The sequence below is a fragment of the Capricornis sumatraensis genome, chromosome 11, assembly GCF_032405125.1.
Source record: "Capricornis sumatraensis isolate serow.1 chromosome 11, serow.2, whole genome shotgun sequence".
NCBI classification, from domain to species: Eukaryota; Metazoa; Chordata; class Mammalia; order Artiodactyla; family Bovidae; genus Capricornis; species Capricornis sumatraensis.
The window spans coordinates 83,389,274-83,410,563 of record NC_091079.1 but is presented as its reverse complement, the minus strand read 5'-3'; the positions used below and the strand labels follow the sequence as shown (position 1 = coordinate 83,410,563).

The following is a 21,290-nucleotide window of genomic DNA, read 5'->3' as shown; positions in this document are numbered from 1 at the left end:
ACCATCTGCAGTGATTTTGGAGCCCCCCAAAAATAAAGTCTGACACTGTTTCTACTGTTTCCCCATCTGTTTCCCGTGAAGTGATGGGACCAGATGCCATGATCTTCTTTTTCTGAATGTTGAGCTTTAAGCCACCTTTTTCACTCTCCTTTTTCACTTTCCTCAAGAGGCTTTTTAGTTCCTCTTCACTTTCTACCATAAGGGTGGTGTCATCTGCATATCTGAGGTGATTGATATTTCTCCCAGGAATCTTGATTCCAGCTGGTGCTTCTTCCAGCCCAGCGTTTCTCATGATATACTCTGCATATAAGTTAAATAAGCAGGGTGACAATATACAGCCTTGACACACTCCGTTTCCTATTTGGAACCAGCCTGTTGTTCCATGTCCAGTTCTAACTGTTGCTTCCTGACTTGCATACAGGTTTCTCAAGAGGCAGGTCAGGTGGTCTGGTATTCCCATCTCTTTCAGAATTTTCCACAGTTTATTGTGATCCGCACAGTCAAAGGCTTTGGCATAGTCAGTAAAGCAGAAATAGATGTTTTTCTGGAACTCTCTTGCTTTTTCCATGATCCAGCGCATGTTGGCAATTTGATCTCTGGTTCCTCTGCCTTTTCTAAAACCAGCTTGAACCAGGAAGTTCACGGTTCACGTATTGCTGAAGCCTGGCTTGGAAAATTTTGAGCATTACTTTACTAGCACGTGAGATGAGTGCAATTGTGCGGTAGTTTGAGCATTCTTTGGCATTGCCTTTCTTTGGGATTGGAATGAAAACTGACCTTTTCCAGTCCTGTGGCCACTGCTGAGTTTTCCAAATTTGCTGGCATATTGAGTGAAGCACTTTCACAGCATCATCTTTCAGGATTTGAAGTAGCTCAACTGGAATTCCATCACCTCCACTAGCTTTGTTTGTAATGATCCTTCTTAAGGCCCACTTGTCCTCACATTCCAGGATGTCTGGCTCTAGATGAGTGATCACACCATCGTGATTATCTGGGTTGTGAAGCTCTTTTTTGTACAGTTCTTCTGTGTATTCTTGCCACCTCTTCTTAATATCTTCTGCTTCTGTTAGGTGCATACCATTTCTGTCCTTTATTGAGCCATGTTTGCATGAAATGTTCCCTTGGTATCTCTAATTTTCTTGAAGAGATCTCTAGTCCTTCCCATTCTGTTGTCTTTATTTCTTTGCATTGATCGCTGAGGGAAGCTTTCTTATCTCTTCTTGCTATTCTTTGGAACTCTGCATTCAGATGCTTATATCTTTCCTTTTCTCCTTTACTTTTCACTTCTCTTCTTTTCACAGCTATTTGTAAGGTCTCCTCAGACAGGCATTTTGCTTTTTTGCATTTCTTTTTCATCCGGATGGTCTTCATCCCTGTCTCATGTACAATGTCATGAACCTCCATCCATAGTTCATCAGGCATTCTATTTATCAGATCTAGTCCCTTAAATCTATTTCTCACTTCCACTGTATAATCATAAGGGATTTGATTTAGGTCATACCTGAATGGTCTAATGGTTTTCCCTACTTAAAGCTATTCAGTTCAGTTCAGTTCAGTTGCTCAGTCGTGTCTGACTCTTTGCGACCCCATGAATCACAGCACGCCAGGCCTCCCTGTCCATCACCATCTCCCGGAGTTCATTCAGACTCAAGTCAATCAAGTCCATGATGCCATCCAGCCATCTCATCCTGGGTCGTCCCCTTCTCCTCCTGCCCCCAATGTCTCCCAGCATCAGTCTTTTCCTATGAGTCAACTCTTTGCATGAGGTGTCCAAAGTACTGGAGCTTCAGCTTTAGCATCATTCCTTCCAAAGAAATCCCAGGGTTGATCTCCTTCAGAATGGACTGGTTGGATCTCCTTGCAGTCCAAGGGACCCTCAAGAGTCTTCTCCAACACCACAGTTCAAACACATCAATTCTTCGGCGCTCAGCTTTCTTCACAGTCCAACTCTCACATCCATACATGACCACTGGAAAAATCATAGCCTTGACTAGATGGACCTTAGTTGGCAAAGTAATGTCTCTGCTTTTGAATATGCTATCTAGGTTGGTCATAACTTTTCTTCCAAGGAGTAAGCATCTTTTAATTTCATGGCTGCAGTCACCATCTGCAGTGATTTTGGAGCCCCCAAAAATAAAATCTGCCACTGTTTCCACTGTTTCCCCATCTATTTCCCACGAAGTGATGGGACCAGATGCCATGATCTTCTTTTTCTGAATGTTGAGCTTTAAGCCACCTTTTTCACTCTCCTTTTTCACTTTCCTCAAGAGGCTTTTTAGTTCCTCTTCTCTTTCTGCCATAAGGGTGGTGTCATCTGCATATCTGAGGTGGTTGATATTTCTCCCAGGAATCTTGATTCCAGCTTGTGTTTCTTCCAGTCCAGCGTTTCTCATGATGTACTCTGCATATAAGTTAAATAAGCAGGGTGACAATATACAGCCTTGACGCACTCCTTTTCCTATTTGGAACCAGTCTGTTGTTCCATGTCCAGTTCTAACTGTTGCTTCCTGACCTGCATACAGGTTTCTCAAGGGGCAGGTCAGGTCGTCTGGTATTCCCATCTCAAAAGCTATAGTTTGCTACTTTTATGACTTGTTTGTAATGGAATCAGTGTGGGTTTTTTAGACATGAATTTTGTCCAGGAAAAACCAATCCACGTTTGGCTGTCACCTGCTTTTATTTATGAGAAATAACAAAAATATCTTTTATTCTATTCCAGTATCTTTTTTCATGTTATTTCCTTGGATAAGTAAAATATATCAATCTCTGGTCACACGTTTTAACTTCTCCAAGCATAATAAGGCTTCCCAGGTGGCGCTAGTAGTAAAGAACCCACTTGCCAGTGCAAGAGACATGAGTCAAGAGTTTGATCCCTGGGTCGGGAAGGTCCCCTGGAGGAGGGTGTGGCAACCCACTCCTGTATTCTTGGCTGGAGAATCCCATGGACAGAGGAGCCTGATGGGCTGCAGTCCATAGGGTCGCAAAGAGTCAGACACGACTGAGGCAACTTAGCACACACGCAAGCATAGTTCCTCTAGAGTCCTACAATGTTCTTCTTCCTCTCATAAACTATACACTATGCTGCTTCTTGTTGAACCTCTCCCACTACGCTGTGAGGGTTTCAGTGTACATCTCATTCGTCTCTGTCTCCACCATGTGGGCTTCCCTGGTGGCTCAATGGGAAAGAAGCTGCCTGCCAATGCGGGAGACATGAGTTCAGTCCCTGGGTCAGCAAGATTCCCTGGAGAAAGAAATGGCAAGTCCCTCCAGTACTCCTGCCTGGGAAATCCCATGGACAGAGGAGCCTAGTGGGCTACAGTCCATGGGGTCGCAAAACAGGCAGACACGACTTAGCGAGTAAACCACCACCACGTGTAGTACAGTTAGTTGACTTATGGTGAGCATTTAGTAGATGTGAATCCTGAAAATATTTGCTAAACTGTGGGGAAGAACATTTTGCCTTAGGGGGAAAAAAACCCTCAAATAACTTCATTAAACTGCCCCAGGAATCATATGAGTAAGTAATACAGCAAGACAGACCTTGTGTGAAGAGCAGTGATGGAGGCCTCAGAAATGAACTGAGTCTCATGTCTTCCTTTCGGCAGAATGCCAGCAGAGCAAATGGGAAATCTGCGACACTGACCAGGACAGGTGGGGAGACTTCATGCAGGAAGCTGATTTTGAGTTTTTAAAATAGAAATGTCTAATTTCTTTTTACTTGAAGGCTCTGTATGCTTTTTGTTGAACTTTTTTGATTTTAATAACATTAATTTTTATTTGATTGCAAAGTAATACATATTTATAGTGTGAAATTTGGAAATTACATAAAAGCGCACAAAACACACACATAAAAAGGAAAGTCACATCCCCAAGATAACCACTATTAACATTCTGGTATATTTTCTAGCCATTTTTCTCCCTTTAGGAATAGACATGTATACTTTTTGTTCATTTTACAAAAATGGAGTATATATTACACATATCTTTTTGTAATGTGATTTTTTTCTGGTTAATCTTTGGCTAAGTAAAACTGTGCATGTTTTTTTCATGCTGTGATTTTTTTTTTCAATAGTTTCAGAGGACTCTATAGTATAAGTATGATTAAGAAAAGAGATTCTTAGCACACTTCAGTTCAAATCTTACACCTTGCCCTCTTGAGCACTGTGGCCTCTCTGTAGCTCAGCTTGCTTTTTCATTCATAAAATAAAAGTATCTCCCACCTAAGATTATTTTAAGGAATAAATAAGAGCATATATAAAAAGCACTTAGCCCACTGCTTGATACGTGGAAGTGAAAGAAAAAGTGTTGGTCTCTTAGTCATCATTCTAGCTCTTTGCAACCCCATGGACTTGTAGCCCACCAGGCTTCTCTGTCCATGGAATTCTCCAGGCAAGAATACTGGAGTGAGTCGCCATTCCCTTCTCTAGAGGCTCTTCTGACCCAGGGTTCAAACCCAGGTCTCCTGCATTGCAGGCAGATTCTTTACTGTTTGAGCCACCAGGAAAGCCCAAAGTATGTGTCTAATAACTGATAGCTATTATTGTTTTTCTATATTTTATTTGACTAATGTCCTAGTAATGCCATATTTTCATTATTAAAACAGTGCTGGAATAAACATACATCTAGGTAAATCTTTGCACATGTCTATAATTATTCTATCAAGATAAATTCCTATTTAGAATTTATGAGTCCAGTGAGTATCTGAAGCTTAGATTTTTTTATAGAAAGATTACTCTCCAGGTACAATTTTCATTCTAACCATTGTTTGAGTGTGCCAGGTTTCCCTTCTCCTGTAAGAGGTTGCTTTACACAGTTGCACAGAATTTGTAGCTTTCATGTAATTCAAACAGTCTTGAGAGAAAACCTGCATGTAAGCTCTCATCTTTTGTGTCACTGATACTTGCGTGATGACAGTGACCATTATATCACCCCCTGGAAGGTTGATTTGAAAATCTTTTTCTTTCTCCTCTTTCTTCCAAAATACACTGCATCAAAGAATCCAAGTTGTCCACTAGAAAATAATTCAAATTGCTTTATTTCTACCTTATCATTCTTTTAAGTTGTACTCTATAAATATAGAAAGGAGATATAGAGTCCTAAGAGTTCTAATATTGAATCAGAGTGACACCAAGGATTGGCAACTATCTAGATATTTTCTAGCATTATTTCAGATACTCTGAACATCCTGAAATTCAACTGCCTTAAACAAGCAATAATGAACAACATATTTCATTTTGTTTTCATGTTAGTTTATTGATGTGAAATGTACTGTCAGTTCCACTTATGCATTCTAAACAAGCAATCTAGCTTTGATCTATTTAATTTGATCTGTAGCTTTTTAGATGTTATTTTGGATAGACAAGAATTTGTTCATATTTTAACTTAATTTTCATTTGTCATGCTTACCTGGTATATATCATTTAGGGTCTTCTTTATGCTTTAGTAGCATGTTGCAGTGTCTGAATTACAGATTTTAGGGATTTCATTGATGTGTAACTTAATTTGGTATTGTTATCCACATAAAGCAAATCTATAAATCTATATTGAAAGGTCACTCAAAATAGAAATTGTTTCTGAATATTTTGATTCTCATTTTATGATATTTTATGCCCAAATATCACCACTAAAATTTTTTGATATCTCCTTTAGGTTATTTTGGTTATTTTTCAAAAATCCTGATTTTTTATTCAACAGATATTTTATTCAGTGCCTACTGTGCACTAGTCTCTTGGGATATAGATATGAGTTTAGAAGTTAAAAATACAAATATGATGCTTAAGCTTTTGTATATATTAATATATATTATATACTATATATTTACTACAAGCGTATATTCAGTAGTTTCTTTCACTTGCATTTCACATAACTTTTTCAGAACTAAAATTTCTGTCAAGAATAAAATATATTGGAGAAATACGTTTACATTATTTAGATTTTCAGTTTCTTTCTGGAACATTGCGTATTACTGTACAATAAATTACTATAAAGTATAAAAAATATGCAAATGACTCTGAAGACAAATTTTCAATTTCTGACTAGGTAGAAAGCATCTTGATAACAATTTTTAAATGAATAGTGAAATAAAGTTCACAGAAAAGTATCTAGTACTTTCATTTATATTTCAGATATCATTTAAAGGTTTTTCTTAACAGCCCTCCTCTTTCTCTTCCTTGGTGTACCCTGTTATCCTAGATTTCATTTTGTTTTTCTTTCCTCTGTAATCTGTCGACTCAGGAATTCTCCCTTTGGATGTGACTGTGGGTGGTCCTGAGAGCTGATCCCCAAGCCCCTGATCAGTAATTCAGTTTTCAGTTTTATTTTTTATTGAAAAAAATGAGTGGAAAGTTCTATGCTCCCATTTGAGGTCTTCAGTGGAATTTGATCTTGCTGCCAGTGTGGCCCTGGAATAGGGCAGTCTGCTAGAAAAAAATGTCAGTGTAGCCCCTTGAGGCCTTCCATTGAGTGTGGCTACTGTACAACCTGCCTTATACTTCATTTCATTTCCCACTGAAAAGTTCAAACAAGAGTGGTTCCTATTTGGCTGTTTTTCCTCCAATGGAAAAAATTAGACACTAGCTAAGTAGGCCACAGAGAGTGAAAAACCTGAATGGAAAAGAAAGATGGTAAAGGAAGTGACTCTGAAAGGGAAACTTAATGGAAACAAGGGGAAAGAAAATTTCCAAATTGTTAAGAGAATGTTAAAGACACCATGGGCTCTAGGCAGAATGGATAGTGATATTTTGTTAAGCCCGATCCTTCCTCTCCTGTTTCTGGCCCACATTGCTCTCATTCTGTTGCAGTTGTCCAGACCCCTCCACACTCTGCTCTCACCATCCTTTCAACACATCGCTCATCTGCACACAAGGCTAATTCCTGAATAAAGCACAAATTCCTTAGCTCAGCAAATCATCAGGGCTGGCCACCATCTAGATCTGCTTCTCAGACCTTATCCTCACTGTTTTTTTGACATGTTGCTTCTTCTCCAACCAATAGAGACTACAAACTTTGCCCCAAGCAAACCTTCTGACTTCATCTCTCAGATTGTTCCCCTTGGCCAGTGACTGTCATCTTTACCAAATGAAGTCCTACCCAAACTCTCAGGCTCAAATGCTTTAGGAAGCTCTCATAATCATAGGAACCTGAACAAGCCCTCTCTCCTCCAGACTCCTGTATCAGTGTGTACCTCTCTTAATGCGTCTTGTGGGTTAGTTATACAGGCCTTACTTTTCCTGTAAAATCTTAAGCTCCTTGTGGGATAAAGACTAAAGCTCTTTTTTATGTCCTCCATAGTCTTTCACATATTGCCTTCCTTATAGTATCTGACTAATAAAAATGTATTGGATCAATAATAGAAACAAGTCTCATTAGGATTAGGCAATCTAATACAAATTTCACATTTTTATGCCTGATTTTATAGTTTCTTTGCTATAGAAATAAAAATAGACATATGGGTATTTGTTATTAAATGGAGACTTCTCAGTACCTATAACAGTGAAATTTAGTGAATCAGTCCAACAAGTACAGGATTTTCCACCCTCATTTGATGTCCAGGGGTACCTGAGTACCCTGCCAGTGCCATGGGAAGTACTGGGCACTGTACTGAAGTACTGCTGAAGTACTGGGGTACTAGGGCTGAAGTACTGCCAGGCCTCCTGAATTCCTTTCTGTAGATTTTTCTCTCTGAGGAATGTCATTCCTTCCCTATTAAATTATATACACATGTAGTTGCCAGTGGTATTTAAATGTTTTTTAACTGCAGGCCAGACATTACAAATATTCTGTTGGTCATACAGGTGGGAAGAAACGTCATGTTTTTCTCCCACCTAACTTTTCTGTGTGCACTAACTCCAAACATATCTGAATTTTCATAATTCAAAGACAATATATGTGATATATGTGCCAACGTTTTGAGAACAAATAGCTGCCAAGCAAAACCCGACAGCATATTCCTTGGTGACATTCCGTCATTAAAAGCTGTGCACACAGAGTGAACAGCTACCTAAGATTGAGCTCATATGCAAATGTGAACACTCCTCAATTAAAATTACACTGTGTACATTAAAACTTTCTTTAGAAGCTATGGAATTTTCAAGAAAAATACAGCTGAGCTTGACCTTAAGTACCTTGCCTCATTATTTTTTGTCATTTCTAGCTACTAGTCCCTCCAAAGAAAACAACTTTCTTTGTTTCTTTTAGTTTTGTGTGTACCCTGAGCTTTATTCCCAGTTGCTGCTACAAAAAACTGAAATGGTTCCAAACACCACTATTGTTTTTCTTTTTTTTCCCCTGTAACTAATATTTAAACATCAAAGATACTCTGGTACTTTTATGTTGAAGACTGTATATAAAACCAAATTTTCCCTAAAGGTATTTTATTTGCTGTCCAGGATTTTTTTATTTTTTTATTCTTTTGCTGTTAGACTTCTTTTTTTAGAAATCATCTGACTGGTAGCCTTTTGATTTCACAAGATCATTGGCAGTTGTATGGAGGAAGAACTGAGTGGGGCCATATTAAAAGCAGGGAGATGAGTTATGAGATTTTTTTTAAGTATTTTAAGATATTTAAAAACAAAACAAAAAAATCTCTGAATTTTCCACCAAACGTTACATTATGATGAACAGTGACCTTGGGAAATTTTCAAGTTTAAGCACTTTATAAGGGTTCCTCTTAATGTTTAAACTAAAAAATAATGTTGCTAATCAAAAGACTTCATTATTATGGCAATTCTCATGAAGTCCTTAATGTATTTAAGAGCCCATTGTGATAGCTCTTATATAATATTTTCAAAGTTTTATTTATTCTGTTAATTGGAAAATGTTTCATGTGATTAACCTTTGGTTAGCTCTTTTAAACATTATGTATGATATGAAGGGAAATGTTGTTTGTATATTATCTAAACCTTCTTCCTAAAATGTAAGTGTTATTTCTGTATGGCATCATTGACTCAGTGGACATAAGTGGGAGATAGTGAAGGATGGGGAAGCCTCCATGCTGCAGCCCATGAGGTCGCAAAGCGTTGGACACGACTTAGTGACTGAACAACAGGAACATTGTTTATTTTCATTTAAACATGTATCCTAAAGAAACAGTCATTGTTGTTTTGGAATACTTTTTCAGTTAGTGGACTTAAGTTTGGAATACTTGATTGCAGTTAATAGGTAGCAATAGGAATAGAAAGTATTTGATGTCCATGAAAGAAATCTAAGTATTACTAAAAGTGGCAGTACTATGTGGATAAACGTGAATGTGGATCAAGGAAGGACTCAACTGGTAAAAATTACAATAAATACATACTAAGAAAAGGAATAGAACAGACATTGAAAATGTTAAAGGTATTTCTAATATGATATATGTGATCTCATAAGGAGAATGAATATATTAAATGAATTGCATTCTCAAATTGCTATTTTGTTCTTGTCAAAAGGAAAAATAAAGAATGGCAATTTAAGGTCAAAAATAATGCTACAAACCAAATTTAGCTTTAATTACTGTCTAGCCAGAGGAAGGAATAAACTATCAGCCAAGACCATGATTCTTTGATCTCACGTTTCAGCCTTCTTGTCCTCCAGATGAATGAAACAGTCTTTCCTCAAATGTTCAACAGGCCCTTTTACCATTTGATAGGACAATTATTTTTAAGGTTTAAAATGTGATCTGGAAAACCGCATTGACTCTATGTGGCATATTTGCTATTCTTAGCCTGGTTGAATAAGCTGGAAGTGGATGAATAATGCAGGTTAGAAAGAAAACAGATGCTAAGTATTACAAATAGGAAGGTTTTCCAGCAATGAGACTTTCATTTTAGGACTAGATTTTTGTTGGCACTTTTGGCATTATGACGATTATTGTTTCTCTCTCCAGCTGTTACACATCTGTATTGAAGGTTGGGGCAATTGGCGCTGGTCAGAGCCCTTCAGTGTGGACCATGCGGGGGCATTTATTAGAACTATTCAGTACAAGGGTCGAACTGCTTCACTCATCATCAAGGCTCAGCAAGTCAGCGGCGTGCAAAAACAGGTAAGTTCTTGTGTGTCCATGGCCCAGACGACTCTGAATCATTGGATGTTATAATGGAATGGAAACTTAATGAGATGCAAATAATAATCATAAAAAATATTGCAGAGCTCTTCCTAGCTGTGCCTGCTCCAGCCATGCACATGCACACTCACTAAGTGTTTGTTGTTGATCCTGATGATGCTGATGGCTTCGTACCCTTGTCCCAGGTCTTTTACAAGAGCTGCTAACGAGCAGTAAAATTTACTGATTTTCATTTCACCTCTTCTCCCTGTCACCACCTACCTTCTGGTGGAGGTGCTAATGAGCTGTGAAATGGCCAAAGGGTCTTTATTGAGAAGGAAAAGAAGCCAAGGATGGTGGGGACCCTGGATAATCCAGCAGTGGATAACCAAGAGTTGATTCTCAGGCATGCAAGAGTAACCTGCAAGAAAGTGTCAAGGTTCTTTCCCATGGCAGAATGGGCCTGGGTCTCCAGCAAGCGTTCTTTTCCTAGGAGTTAATATTAACTGCAGTAAAAATTCACTGCAGTCTAACTCTTGGCTTATAAAACCTCAGCTCTCAGCACATATTTTTACGTATTTTATAAAACTTCCTTTTGGCTGTTTTTGAAGTTCTAAGACTGCAAAGGGGGAAAAGAAAGTATCTGACACTTTTTTGTGTTCTTAAGATGTGAAAATGTGGTTTTTAAAAGATGTTTTTCAAGCATGGAGCACATGACAAGAGTAGAAAGAAAAAAAGGAAGTATTAAAATCTGAAAACTGGCTTCACTGCACACATAATAATTGGATTTGTCATAAGAGTTTTAACATATACATCTGCATCTGGATTATAACAATCTTTCCAAAGCTTATGAGAACTGAAGACGTGATAGACACAGCACCAGTCCCTGGAAAAGGAAAAAGGGAGCTTTCCGTATTGAGCACCTGGGGCCCCTTCACTGCTGTGTGCCCAGGGGGCAAGCAGGAGGTAACCCGTAAGGTGAACAGTAGGACCCGTCCCGTGTGCATTCTTGGTCTGCACCTAATCAGGGAGCTGGACTTCGTGCTCTCATTATTGAGAGCAACAAGTGAGAAGAGTACGGTAGCAGCAGGGTCGCAGAAAAAAGCACGGAAGAGTGTTCCCCGTCAACTGACCATTCCCCCAAGTACTTGTTGATTGTCTCCTGTAGAACAGGGTAAAATGGAAGACTCGAAGTATGTGACACAACCTTTGCTCTCAAAGTGTAAATTTAGATAAATTGATGTAAACCCAACAATGTGTATGGCTGACAGTAAGTGTGAAGGGAATTTAGAGGTTTCACTAAGAAGATTTGACCTGAACTGGGCTTTACAAAGCATGTCGAATTGAGATTAAGAGAGGGCATTCCCACTCAGCAGTATAGGATAAACAATGATGCAAATATGGGACAAATGGATCTTACCCAAGGACTCAGGAGGAGACCAGCATGGCTAGAGTGGGCTTTGAGCTGGAAAGTCTTAAAAACAAGAATCGTTTCTTCCATCTGCCCTCAGAGCTTGCTTTCATGGATGTGCTCTCAACAAACATCTGCCCAGCACCCACTGGTTTTCTGATTCCGTCACTCACGCTCTCTCAAGAATGCCTGGTCTGCCTTCCCATTCACCGGCGTGCCTGAGAAATGGTCATACAGCATTTGTTGGATACTCTGAATGACGAGAGGCTCATTCTCTCACATGGCAGCTTCCAGCTGTCGGTCACTTCCAGCTATTAATGAAATAAATTCTTTCCTAATTTTGAATGAAATAAATTCTTTCCTAATTTTGAGCCAAGATCTGTTACCATTTAGCCAGTTTTTTACCATTCCTCAGAACTTGAGAGGCATACACAGAAAACACGCAACTTGTTGCCTCTCCTCTATGTTAAGCCTTCCAAAAACATGAGGAATTAGCATATTTCCCCTAATTTTTCTCCCTCTAGGCTAGTGGTTTTCAACTTGAATATGTTTCTGAATCCCTTGGAGGGTTTGTTGAATGAAGCACAGGTTGCTGGATTCCCACCCCTAGAGTTCCAGGTTCAGTAGTTCTTGGGTATAGCATGAGAATTTGTATTTCTAACAAGTTCTCAGATGCTTTGACTACCATAGCTCTGGTCTGAAGTTTTCCAGTTCGTTCAGCTCTGTGTTCAGAGTTTAGAGGACATTTACCAATCAGTGGAGTGGCAGGGTCCTTCTGTGGAGAAATGTTTTAAAGATATGTCCTGGTGATTAAAATCACAGGCACCCTTGCTAGCTGCTATTTACCGTTGTGAATCACTTTTCTCATCTGTAAAATGGGAATAATAATAGTGCCTTCCTCGTGAAGTAGGTGTGAGAATTACAGAAGTTTGTATATGTATAGTGCTTACACTAGTGCCTGGCCCACTGTCATAACCAATGAACTTCAGTTATTATTATAATAATGAAATATTTCCAGGCATGAGCAACACTCATGTGTTTTTGTGTTGCTACATATAGACACCTCATTCTTGCCATAGATATTATTACTTTCAAGAACTGATATTAAATTTCAGGATAAATTAGAATATACACTGTACCTGAGTAGATACTATTGCAACAGTGTATATACCATAAGTCAAAAAAATTTGTCATGAAAAATACATTTTTTAATTCTCACAAAATTTTACCTAGCTTTTTTCTGATTGTAAAAGATCTCTCAGCCCTTCTACTTATTACCTATATGATCTTAAGCAAATTTCTTAACTGTTTTATGCTTCATATTCCTTTTATAATAGAAAACACCCAATAAATACTAGTTCACACTGTTATTTTTATGTTAACTATTATAAAATATATCTAGAAACACAAGCCTCATGAAGAAAATTAAACTTACTCATAAATCTACCAACCAAAAAACATATTCTATTATTACTTTGGTAAGTTTTTTTCTACTTTTTTTCTTTGAAACAACTCAAAATCTGACTTTGTATACTTAGTCGCTCAGTTGTGTCTGACTCTTTGCAACCCTGTAGACTGTAGTCCACCAGACTCCTCTGTCCATGGGGATTCTCCAGGCAAGAATACTGGAGTGGGTTGCCATGCCCTCCTCCAGGGGATCTTCCCAACCCAGGGATCGAACCCAGGTCCTCCCGCATTGCAGGCAGATTCCTTACCATCTGAGTGAAATTGAACTGTAATCACAATTTTCCAACTTGTTTCTTCTTCTAACTTTATGTAATGTTTATTTTCTCCTGTTATTTAAAAGTCCTGAAGTTATCCCTTTAATGGTTGCCTAGTCATTTGCCATATGGTATATCGAAACACACCTAGACCATTTCCTTGTTGTTGAACATTCAGTTAATGTCCAGTTGGTCACTGTAATAGATCCTGCAATAAATATCTTTTGTATAAATATATGGCCACATTTCTGTATCTGTCCTTAAAATAATTGCTATGAAATTTAAATTACATGCCCAAAGGATATGAATATTTTTGTAATGCTTGATACATATTTCCAAATTAAAAAGATGTACTTTATTTCTTAGACAAAATTCACTGTTTTGACTTACCAGAGTCTTATTGCTACTACACTAATCTTTTAAATAACTAAATATATATTTTTCCTAAAACATCTGCCGACTTAATGAGTTTTTCAAACTATTAGCATTTTTTAAACCTTAAATATTTAAGAAGGGTTCAAATCAGAGCTAAAAAAATTTTCCGTGCATTGAGAGTTTAAGGAATTATTTTAATCACTCTCTCTCTAAATGCCAAATATAGATTTTAAGGCATCTGGTGCTAAATCACATTTCAGGACTTTTCCAAATGTTATTTGTACTGTTAAATGTTAATAATCCTTTTCTGGGTATTGGGGGGAGAATGCCTTTCACACTTTTCTCTGCTTCTACCCATTTATAATAAATACTCTTAAAAAAAAAAACGTCAAGTCTAGCCAAACAGGAGAGGGGTATGTGGAAAGAAATAATGGGAGCGTAAGTAGCCCCACATGGCATTTACCTTTCTGAGAAGAAGTGTCTTCTTCTCCCACATTAACTGGGAAAGTCCATTTTACATTCCCACTATCATGGGAGGCCTTACACACATAACTTATTTTGAGTTTTAACATTTCTTATCACCATCATATGAGACTGTCCTCTATATTAGAGCCATTTTTTAAAACTCAGCAGAGCAGGGAAAAGTGAAACACAAAAACAACCATTCGTTAACCTAAAATTGAAGCAAATGGGAAGTGGTTTATACTGAACCTGGGTATAACGAGGTTCAGCAGACCACCATGGCAACCTCAGACGTAACACTGCATGTATCCGAGTTGTAAAAAAACTTCCCAGTCAGTGTTTTTCAGCCTTTCTTCTCTTTCTCTCTCTCTCTCCCCACTTCTCTGTCTGTCCCTGTCTGTCTGTCTGTCTGTCTGTCTCTCTGTCTGCCCCCTCTCCGCTCCACACCCCACCCCCCAACACACACAAAGTATTACTTCCTTTTACGTTGGATTTTTTTTCCCTATGGTCAGGGTAGATTAACTAACATTCAGATTAGCTCTAGTTAAAGTACAGCAGAGACACAGGATTCTGCAGGTGGCCAGGTTAGGAAGGAAGGTAGGAGCCAAGCTTCCAGAAGAGCGTGGTGGGCTCCTTCCTCCCTCTCATCTTGGCTTCTTTCCTTCTATCCCACCTGGGCCTGGAAAGTTACAAGAAACCGCAGCTGCCTAATTACCACACCTCGTTTGGGGAGGTGAGTGTGTGCAGCTCCCTGATGTACCCTAACCATGTACCATACCTCTGAACAGTGGAGAATTGGCTAAAGCTTGTTGGAACAATGATGTTTAGTTGCCTGTACCCTGCCTTTCCTAGACCCTTCTCATTTCTCCAATTCAATAAAAATTGACCACACATAACATTTCCCAGGAACTTTGTAAATTATACAACTACTTATGTACACGTATTTGCTTCTATGTTTTCCATCTCTTAATTGAGGAAAGCTTTACGGCTCTAAAAGTTTTACCTTATGTATATATATTTGTATATGTATATATATTTACCTTATATGTATATATATTTGTATCTTTATACATACACTTTTAATCATGGTTAAGATATCATTTTCCCGTGCATCTGGTGCTCTGGAATTATTCTTTTAATATTGCTATTCTTCTTGGCACTGATCTAATAAGAGTTCAGAAACCTGCTAAGTAAAATCATATGTAGAAATCTTCAATACACATCTTTGTGGCTTTGGAGAAAAAGGGGAAGTGGTGCGAAACCTGGAAATGTGTACTAAAGAGAAACCCTACATTAAAAAAATTAAGTAGCTGTCTTCAACTGATAAATTAATCTTGAAATTCTAACCGTAATTTTCAAAATATCAGCACTGTACGTGTTGCCACTTTGAAGGAACGCAGGCATGGCTGCCGCTGAACCCTGCGAGGGAGCAGCCATGTAGAGCACAGTTCCAAGGCTCAGCCATTTTGGATTTCCTTTCATCTTAGTGGCCTTTCCTCCCTGGCCACTTTTAAGGATTTTCTTTTTATCAAATTTGAAGCCTATTTAACAGGCTTTTTGGTTGAAAATGAAACTATAAAAACCCACCAAGAGGATCTTTGTCTTTAGACAAAGTGAGTCCCAGATGGTTGCAGAGATTCTGTGGTTTCTGTGAGAGACAGCCAAATTCTCTCCTAAATCTCATGGGGCCCAAAGGTTCTGAAGCAAGAGCACTGAACACACAGTGCCAGGCCCAGACACATCCAGAAGAGGAACAGAGTTAACTACTGCCTCAGCACTTCCACATGTTTATTCAAAATTAGGCAATGCTGTGGCATCATAAGGCTTATCATAAGTGTCTAGTAACCCCTACATGTGCTACAGTAAATCTTGTGTGCTGATTTAGGACTCATAGTTCAGTTGACTTGTGTGTGTTTTGTTATTTTGAAAATATTGTTTTAAAAAATTATAATGGCCAGAGTATCTAGGGGGAATATAACAGTTGAGCATAGCCTGGTTTTTGCAGACGTGTTCCTTCTAAAGAAGATTCTAAGGAATAGACTGTTGGTAAATAAATGTTCAAGAAATTGCTAAACCTCACTATTCAAGTAATGCAAGTTGAATCAACAATGACTTTAATTTTTGGTCTATCAATCTGGCAGATTTGTCCAGGATAAATAATAGTTCATAAATAATTGTTAATATATTTATAAGTAAGTTTTTTTTTAATGGTGGTTACAAAGTGCTCCTAATGACATAGGAAAATGTATCAATTAGGATGCTTTCACCATGACATTACAAAAATAGGCTTTTTAATCTTCATAGCAAATTAATGAAGCAGATACTGTTGTTCCTATTTTAAGGCAGGTTCAGTGTTGAGTAGTTAATTAGGCGCTCAGTACTCTATCTGCTTCTCTGCTGTCCTCTTGAGTTTGCCTTCCTGGCCTCAAGATAGCTGCAAAATCTATATCCTCTCCTAATATCTTCCATGGCAGAAAAAAAGGAGGGTTTTCTCTTCTCAAATTGTCTCCCTTATTATCAAAGAGTAAAATCTTTCCCAGAAACTTTTAGCAGCCTTCCTTTTTGTATTATTTGCCAAAACAGAGCCCCATGTTCACCACTAATCATTGGCAGTGGGGGAATGGAGTTACCAGGATTAGCATGTACCAACTGTGATACAGCCTTTAGGGGTCTTGAAAGGTGTCCACCTTCCCTGAGGACTAGGCTGCTTTTTGAGGCCTAAACCAAATCAGTGATTTTGACAGCAAAAGAAATGGAAAGACTAACAAAGAAACAGAAGTTATTTGGAATGGAACCACTGGTTTCTGCTATAATACATTATCTCATGATGAGCAGCCTTTATTCTCTTTATATTGTTTCTGTTTTCTTAATAGGTAGGTACTGATTTTATGAGATACAGACTATCATGGTAATGATCAACACAGACTCTGGACCAGACCGTCGGGGTAACATCAGGCCAATTATTCAACATCTCTCTGCCTCTGTTTTTTCCTTGTTAATATTAGGACTCTTTATAGCACCTGTTTTATGTAGTTGTTTTGAAAATAAGAGATAATTTGTGAAAATACTTATTAGGTTCTCCAAAAAGGAAAAAAATAGAACAAATAGAGTGTGTCTTTGTGTTTGTGTGTGTACACACACATATACTTGTATGTATGTATATACATACATAGAGAAGGGGAAAGAGAGATTTACTATAAGTTGGCTCACATGATTATGGAGGCTGAGAAGTCCTAAGATTCGCAGTCTGCAGGTTGGAAGACCAGAAGAACTGATGTGTAGTTCCAGTCTAAAAGCCAGCAGGCTAGCATACCAAGAAGAGCTGATGTTTCAGTTGTTTCCAAAGGCTGGAATAGACGAGTGTCCAGCTCAAGCATGAGGCAGGAAGAGTTGCCTCCTGACCCAGGCTCTCCGTTCTTTCAGGTCTTCAGCTGCTAGGATGAGGCCCACCAGTTAGGGAGAGCAATCGGCTTTAGAACGTCTACCAATTCGAATATTAATCTCATCTAGAAACACCTTCACACACACACACCCAGCGTAATGTGTGGCCAAAATATCTGTGTACCCATGGCCCATTCAAGTTGACACATAAAATTAGACCTTAGAGCTAGATCATATCCTTAGACTTTTAAATATGGCATATATGTATTACTTATTATATATTTTGTAACTTGGAAAAATATTACAAATAAGGAAAACTGGTATCTGAAAGTCCTGTCTTCCTCAACCATGGTGAAAACTCATATTACACAGGGATTTGCTTTCTAAAAGTATTTACTGCATCAGTTTCCAGCAAAAGAGATATTAATATTTCTTAATGCCTGCCCTGAATTATATGCTTAACTGGATGAAAAGTTAAATAATTCTCAGGATTAATGGATAATTCTGTGTGTTTTATAAAGATAAATGCTTCTACACTATAAGAAAAATGTGAATAAGATAAAATATAATTCAGCATATAAGTTAAAAGTTGTTTGTATTATCAGTTTATACAGAGATCTTGTATTGCATAAGAGTGCAATTTATCACACTCTTTATTAAGATATTTGCTTTATTGTGGGTGGTCTGAAACCAAACCTGCAATATCTCCCAAGTTTGCTTTATTTCCAGTTCATGGAGTCTGAATTGATGGAAGTCTTATTGATTGAGCAGTTGATTGATTGTTTTTGTTTGTTTTTAGATTATCATCTGTGGAAGACAGATCATCTGTAGTTACTTGTCTCAAAGCATAGAGTTAAAAGTGGTTCAGCATTACATTGGTCAAGATGGACAAGCTGTGGTTCGAGAACATTTTGACTGCCTCACAGCCAAACAGAAATTGCCTTCGTACATACTAGAAAACAGCGAACTGACTGAGTTGTGTGTGAAGGCCAAAGGAGATGAAGACTGGTCGAGAGACGTGTGCCTGGAATCCAAGGCCCCTGAGTATAGCGTCGTCATTCAGGTGTGAGAAGTAGCACAATCCAGAACAGAGCAACTTTAAAATTTTAAAGTTCTCAGTATGTTCTTCATTCAGTGTAGCACTTAACTTATTAGTAAATGATAGGTACAAAAGAGGGGAGGCCTGAAATAATATGCAAAGACTTTGAATATTACTTCTCAAACTTTTTCCTCCCCATCCCACAACGACACATTTGTATCAGTTCCAGTAGTTCCTGTAGCCAAGATTCTACCCTTCCAGATGAAGATGAGTTATATCTTGAAAAAGATTCTGATGCTCTAGGGCTTTGAAGGGATGGGAGGGAAAAAAGCGTGTCCTCCCCGCTTGAGAAGCTTTATGATGACCTGATACTTTTTTTATCTCTTTCTCCATCTCCACTCACTTTCATTCCCACGAAGCACAAATCTCTCTTTCAGTCTCCCACTCACTATCAGTCACTCCACATACAAATCCCTTCATCTTTATGGAAATAATTGGCCCCATTGACTCACTGCACAGTCACTTTATGCCATAGTGAAGTCTGTTTTTGCTTAGGTATTCTTTTTTTTAATGGCTTTTTTCAATAACTTTAAATTTTTTTATCATTCAAACTGATATTATATCTATGCCTTATTTTGATTAATTAGTAAACTGTTCAGTGTTTAATAGAACTCTTTTCTCTCTCATGTGCAGGTGCCATCTTCAAACAGCTCCATTATTTATGTCTGGTGCACAGTTTTGACTTTAGAACCCAGCTCTCAAGTGCAGCAGCGAATGGTGAGTGCTTTCAGATCCTAAAATATGGCATACGACTTTGACCTTTCCTGTTCTGAAATAAATTAAGGTCAGAGTGACCCAGGGAAGAGATTTATTACAAGTTTGTCTCAGCATCAAACAGCTGGAATACTGCAACAAAGCAAATATGAAAGTTGTTCTGTCCTTTTATTTTTATAGATTGTGTTCAGCCCTCTTTTTATCATGAGGAGTCATCTTCCAGACCCCATTATCATACATTTGGAGAAAAGGAGTCTGGGATTAAGTGAAACACAAATTATTCCAGGAAAAGGACAGGAAAAACCACTGCAAAACATAGAACCTGACCTTGTACATCACCTAACATTTCAAGCAAGGTACTGGGAAAATCCTTAACTTTTTCCTCAAATTCAGAAGAAAAGGTACCTTGTCCTGTCAAGGGGGGCAAGAAAGGATAGAGTTTTTTGTGTGATTTCTTATGAGAATGTTATTTTTAAATTACCTTGCCTAGTGTTCTCCTGTTCTCTTCTGTAGTTGAAGATAAAATACAGCCGCATTCAAAATGAAAAAGAGGGATGATCAGAAAATCTAATTGACAACATAATTTCTGTAGAGGAACGAGAGAGCTCCACCCAAGCACTGGGGAGGAAAGTCCCAGATCATTCCCCAAACTGTTTCATCATCCCTAAAGCACCAAAAATTGACTTGCTCTCACAAAAAAAAAACAAAAACAAAAACAAAAACACATTGGTTTATAATACATCTGATAATCATTCTTGTTTTTCCTTTCCATTTCCTAGAGAAGAGGATGACCCTTCACACTGTGCTGTTCCCATCTCAACATCCCTCATTAAGCAGATAGCCACTAAGATACACCCCGGAGGCACAGTCACTCAGATACTTGATGAGTTCTACGGGCCAGAGAAGTTCCTTCAACCCACATGGCCCTATAATAAAAAGGATTCTGACAGGTAAGGGGCTTCCTGATAGCTCAGTTGGTAGAGAATCTGCCTGCAATGCAGGAGACCCTGGTTTGATTCCTGGGTCAGAAAGATCCCCTGGAGAAGGGATAGGCTAGCCACTCCGGTATTCTTGGGCTTCTCTTGTGGCTCAGCTGGTAAAGAATCTGCCTGCAATCCAGGAGACCTGGGTTCAATCCCTGGGTTGGGAAGATCCCTTGGAGAAGGGAAATGCTACCCACTCCAGTATTCTGGCCTGGAGGATGCCATGAACTGTATAGTCCATGGGGTCATAAAAAGTCGGACATGACTGAACAACTTTCATTTAAACTTTTCACTTTCTGACTGTTTTTCTATGAACATTTCTCAATATTAAATGAATGAACGTTCACAAAAATGTTAGATTCCCCAGAAAACATTTTAAAAAAGAAAATGTTTGCATGTATCTGTCACATTCTGACCTTTATCTCCTAGTAGATGTATTCTGTAAATTGCTTCGTTCTTAATCTAGAACATAATTCCATGAAAAGTTTCTTCTTCCTGGATGCAAATTTGGCATTTCATGACTCTGATGTGAAGAGGTACCATAGGAGCGTTGTGTGTCTGGAATTCTTAAACACATTTCATGAGTCCTGAAGTCATCATGTTTCACTGAGTCTTTTGGATGTGGTATTTGGCACAGGAATGAGCAACTGAGCCAGTGGGACAGCCCAATGCGAGTGAAGCTGTCAGCCTGGAAGCCATATGTAAGGACCTTATTGATAGAATTGCTACCCTGGGCCCTGCTTATCAATCAGTCCAAGTGGGACCTCTGGCTGTTTGAGGGAGAGAAGATTGTTCTACAGGTTCCTGCTGGCAAAATTATTATCCCTCCTAATTTTCAGGTACTATAACTGTTTTTTTAAACTAGTAGGAATTCTTTTCTTTCAACAACCATCTTTTATTCTGAGGTTACATTTATGTTCTTAACAGACTCAATCAGTTGTGGAAAACTGTCCTCCTAGATGCATATGTAAGGGGTATGGAATGTTCTTTGATATTCAAAGACATCTCAGATGTCTTTTTTTTCCCCACCCATCAGCAGTATTCATGCTTGAGTTATCATTAAATTCGATAACTTGTACTAGTTGCATTCTCATTTCCATTCCTCAGCAGGATGTTTGACAAGTAT

General features: G+C 38.4%; 1 protein-coding gene across 2 annotated transcripts in view; it reads left to right on the top strand.

The window, feature by feature from the left end:
- Positions 1 to 21,290, top strand: part of VPS13B (vacuolar protein sorting 13 homolog B) — a 779,806-nt gene that overhangs the window by 702,539 nt on the left and 55,977 nt on the right. For both annotated transcript variants that reach the window (XM_068984062.1, XM_068984063.1), the window contains exons 43-48: positions 9,863 to 10,018; positions 18,168 to 18,431; positions 19,101 to 19,184; positions 19,362 to 19,537; positions 19,961 to 20,131; positions 20,802 to 21,003. In XM_068984062.1, the coding sequence (XP_068840163.1) occupies positions 9,863 to 10,018; positions 18,168 to 18,431; positions 19,101 to 19,184; positions 19,362 to 19,537; positions 19,961 to 20,131; positions 20,802 to 21,003 (1,053 nt within the window). The remainder of the gene's footprint in view (positions 1 to 9,862; positions 10,019 to 18,167; positions 18,432 to 19,100; positions 19,185 to 19,361; positions 19,538 to 19,960; positions 20,132 to 20,801; positions 21,004 to 21,290) is intronic.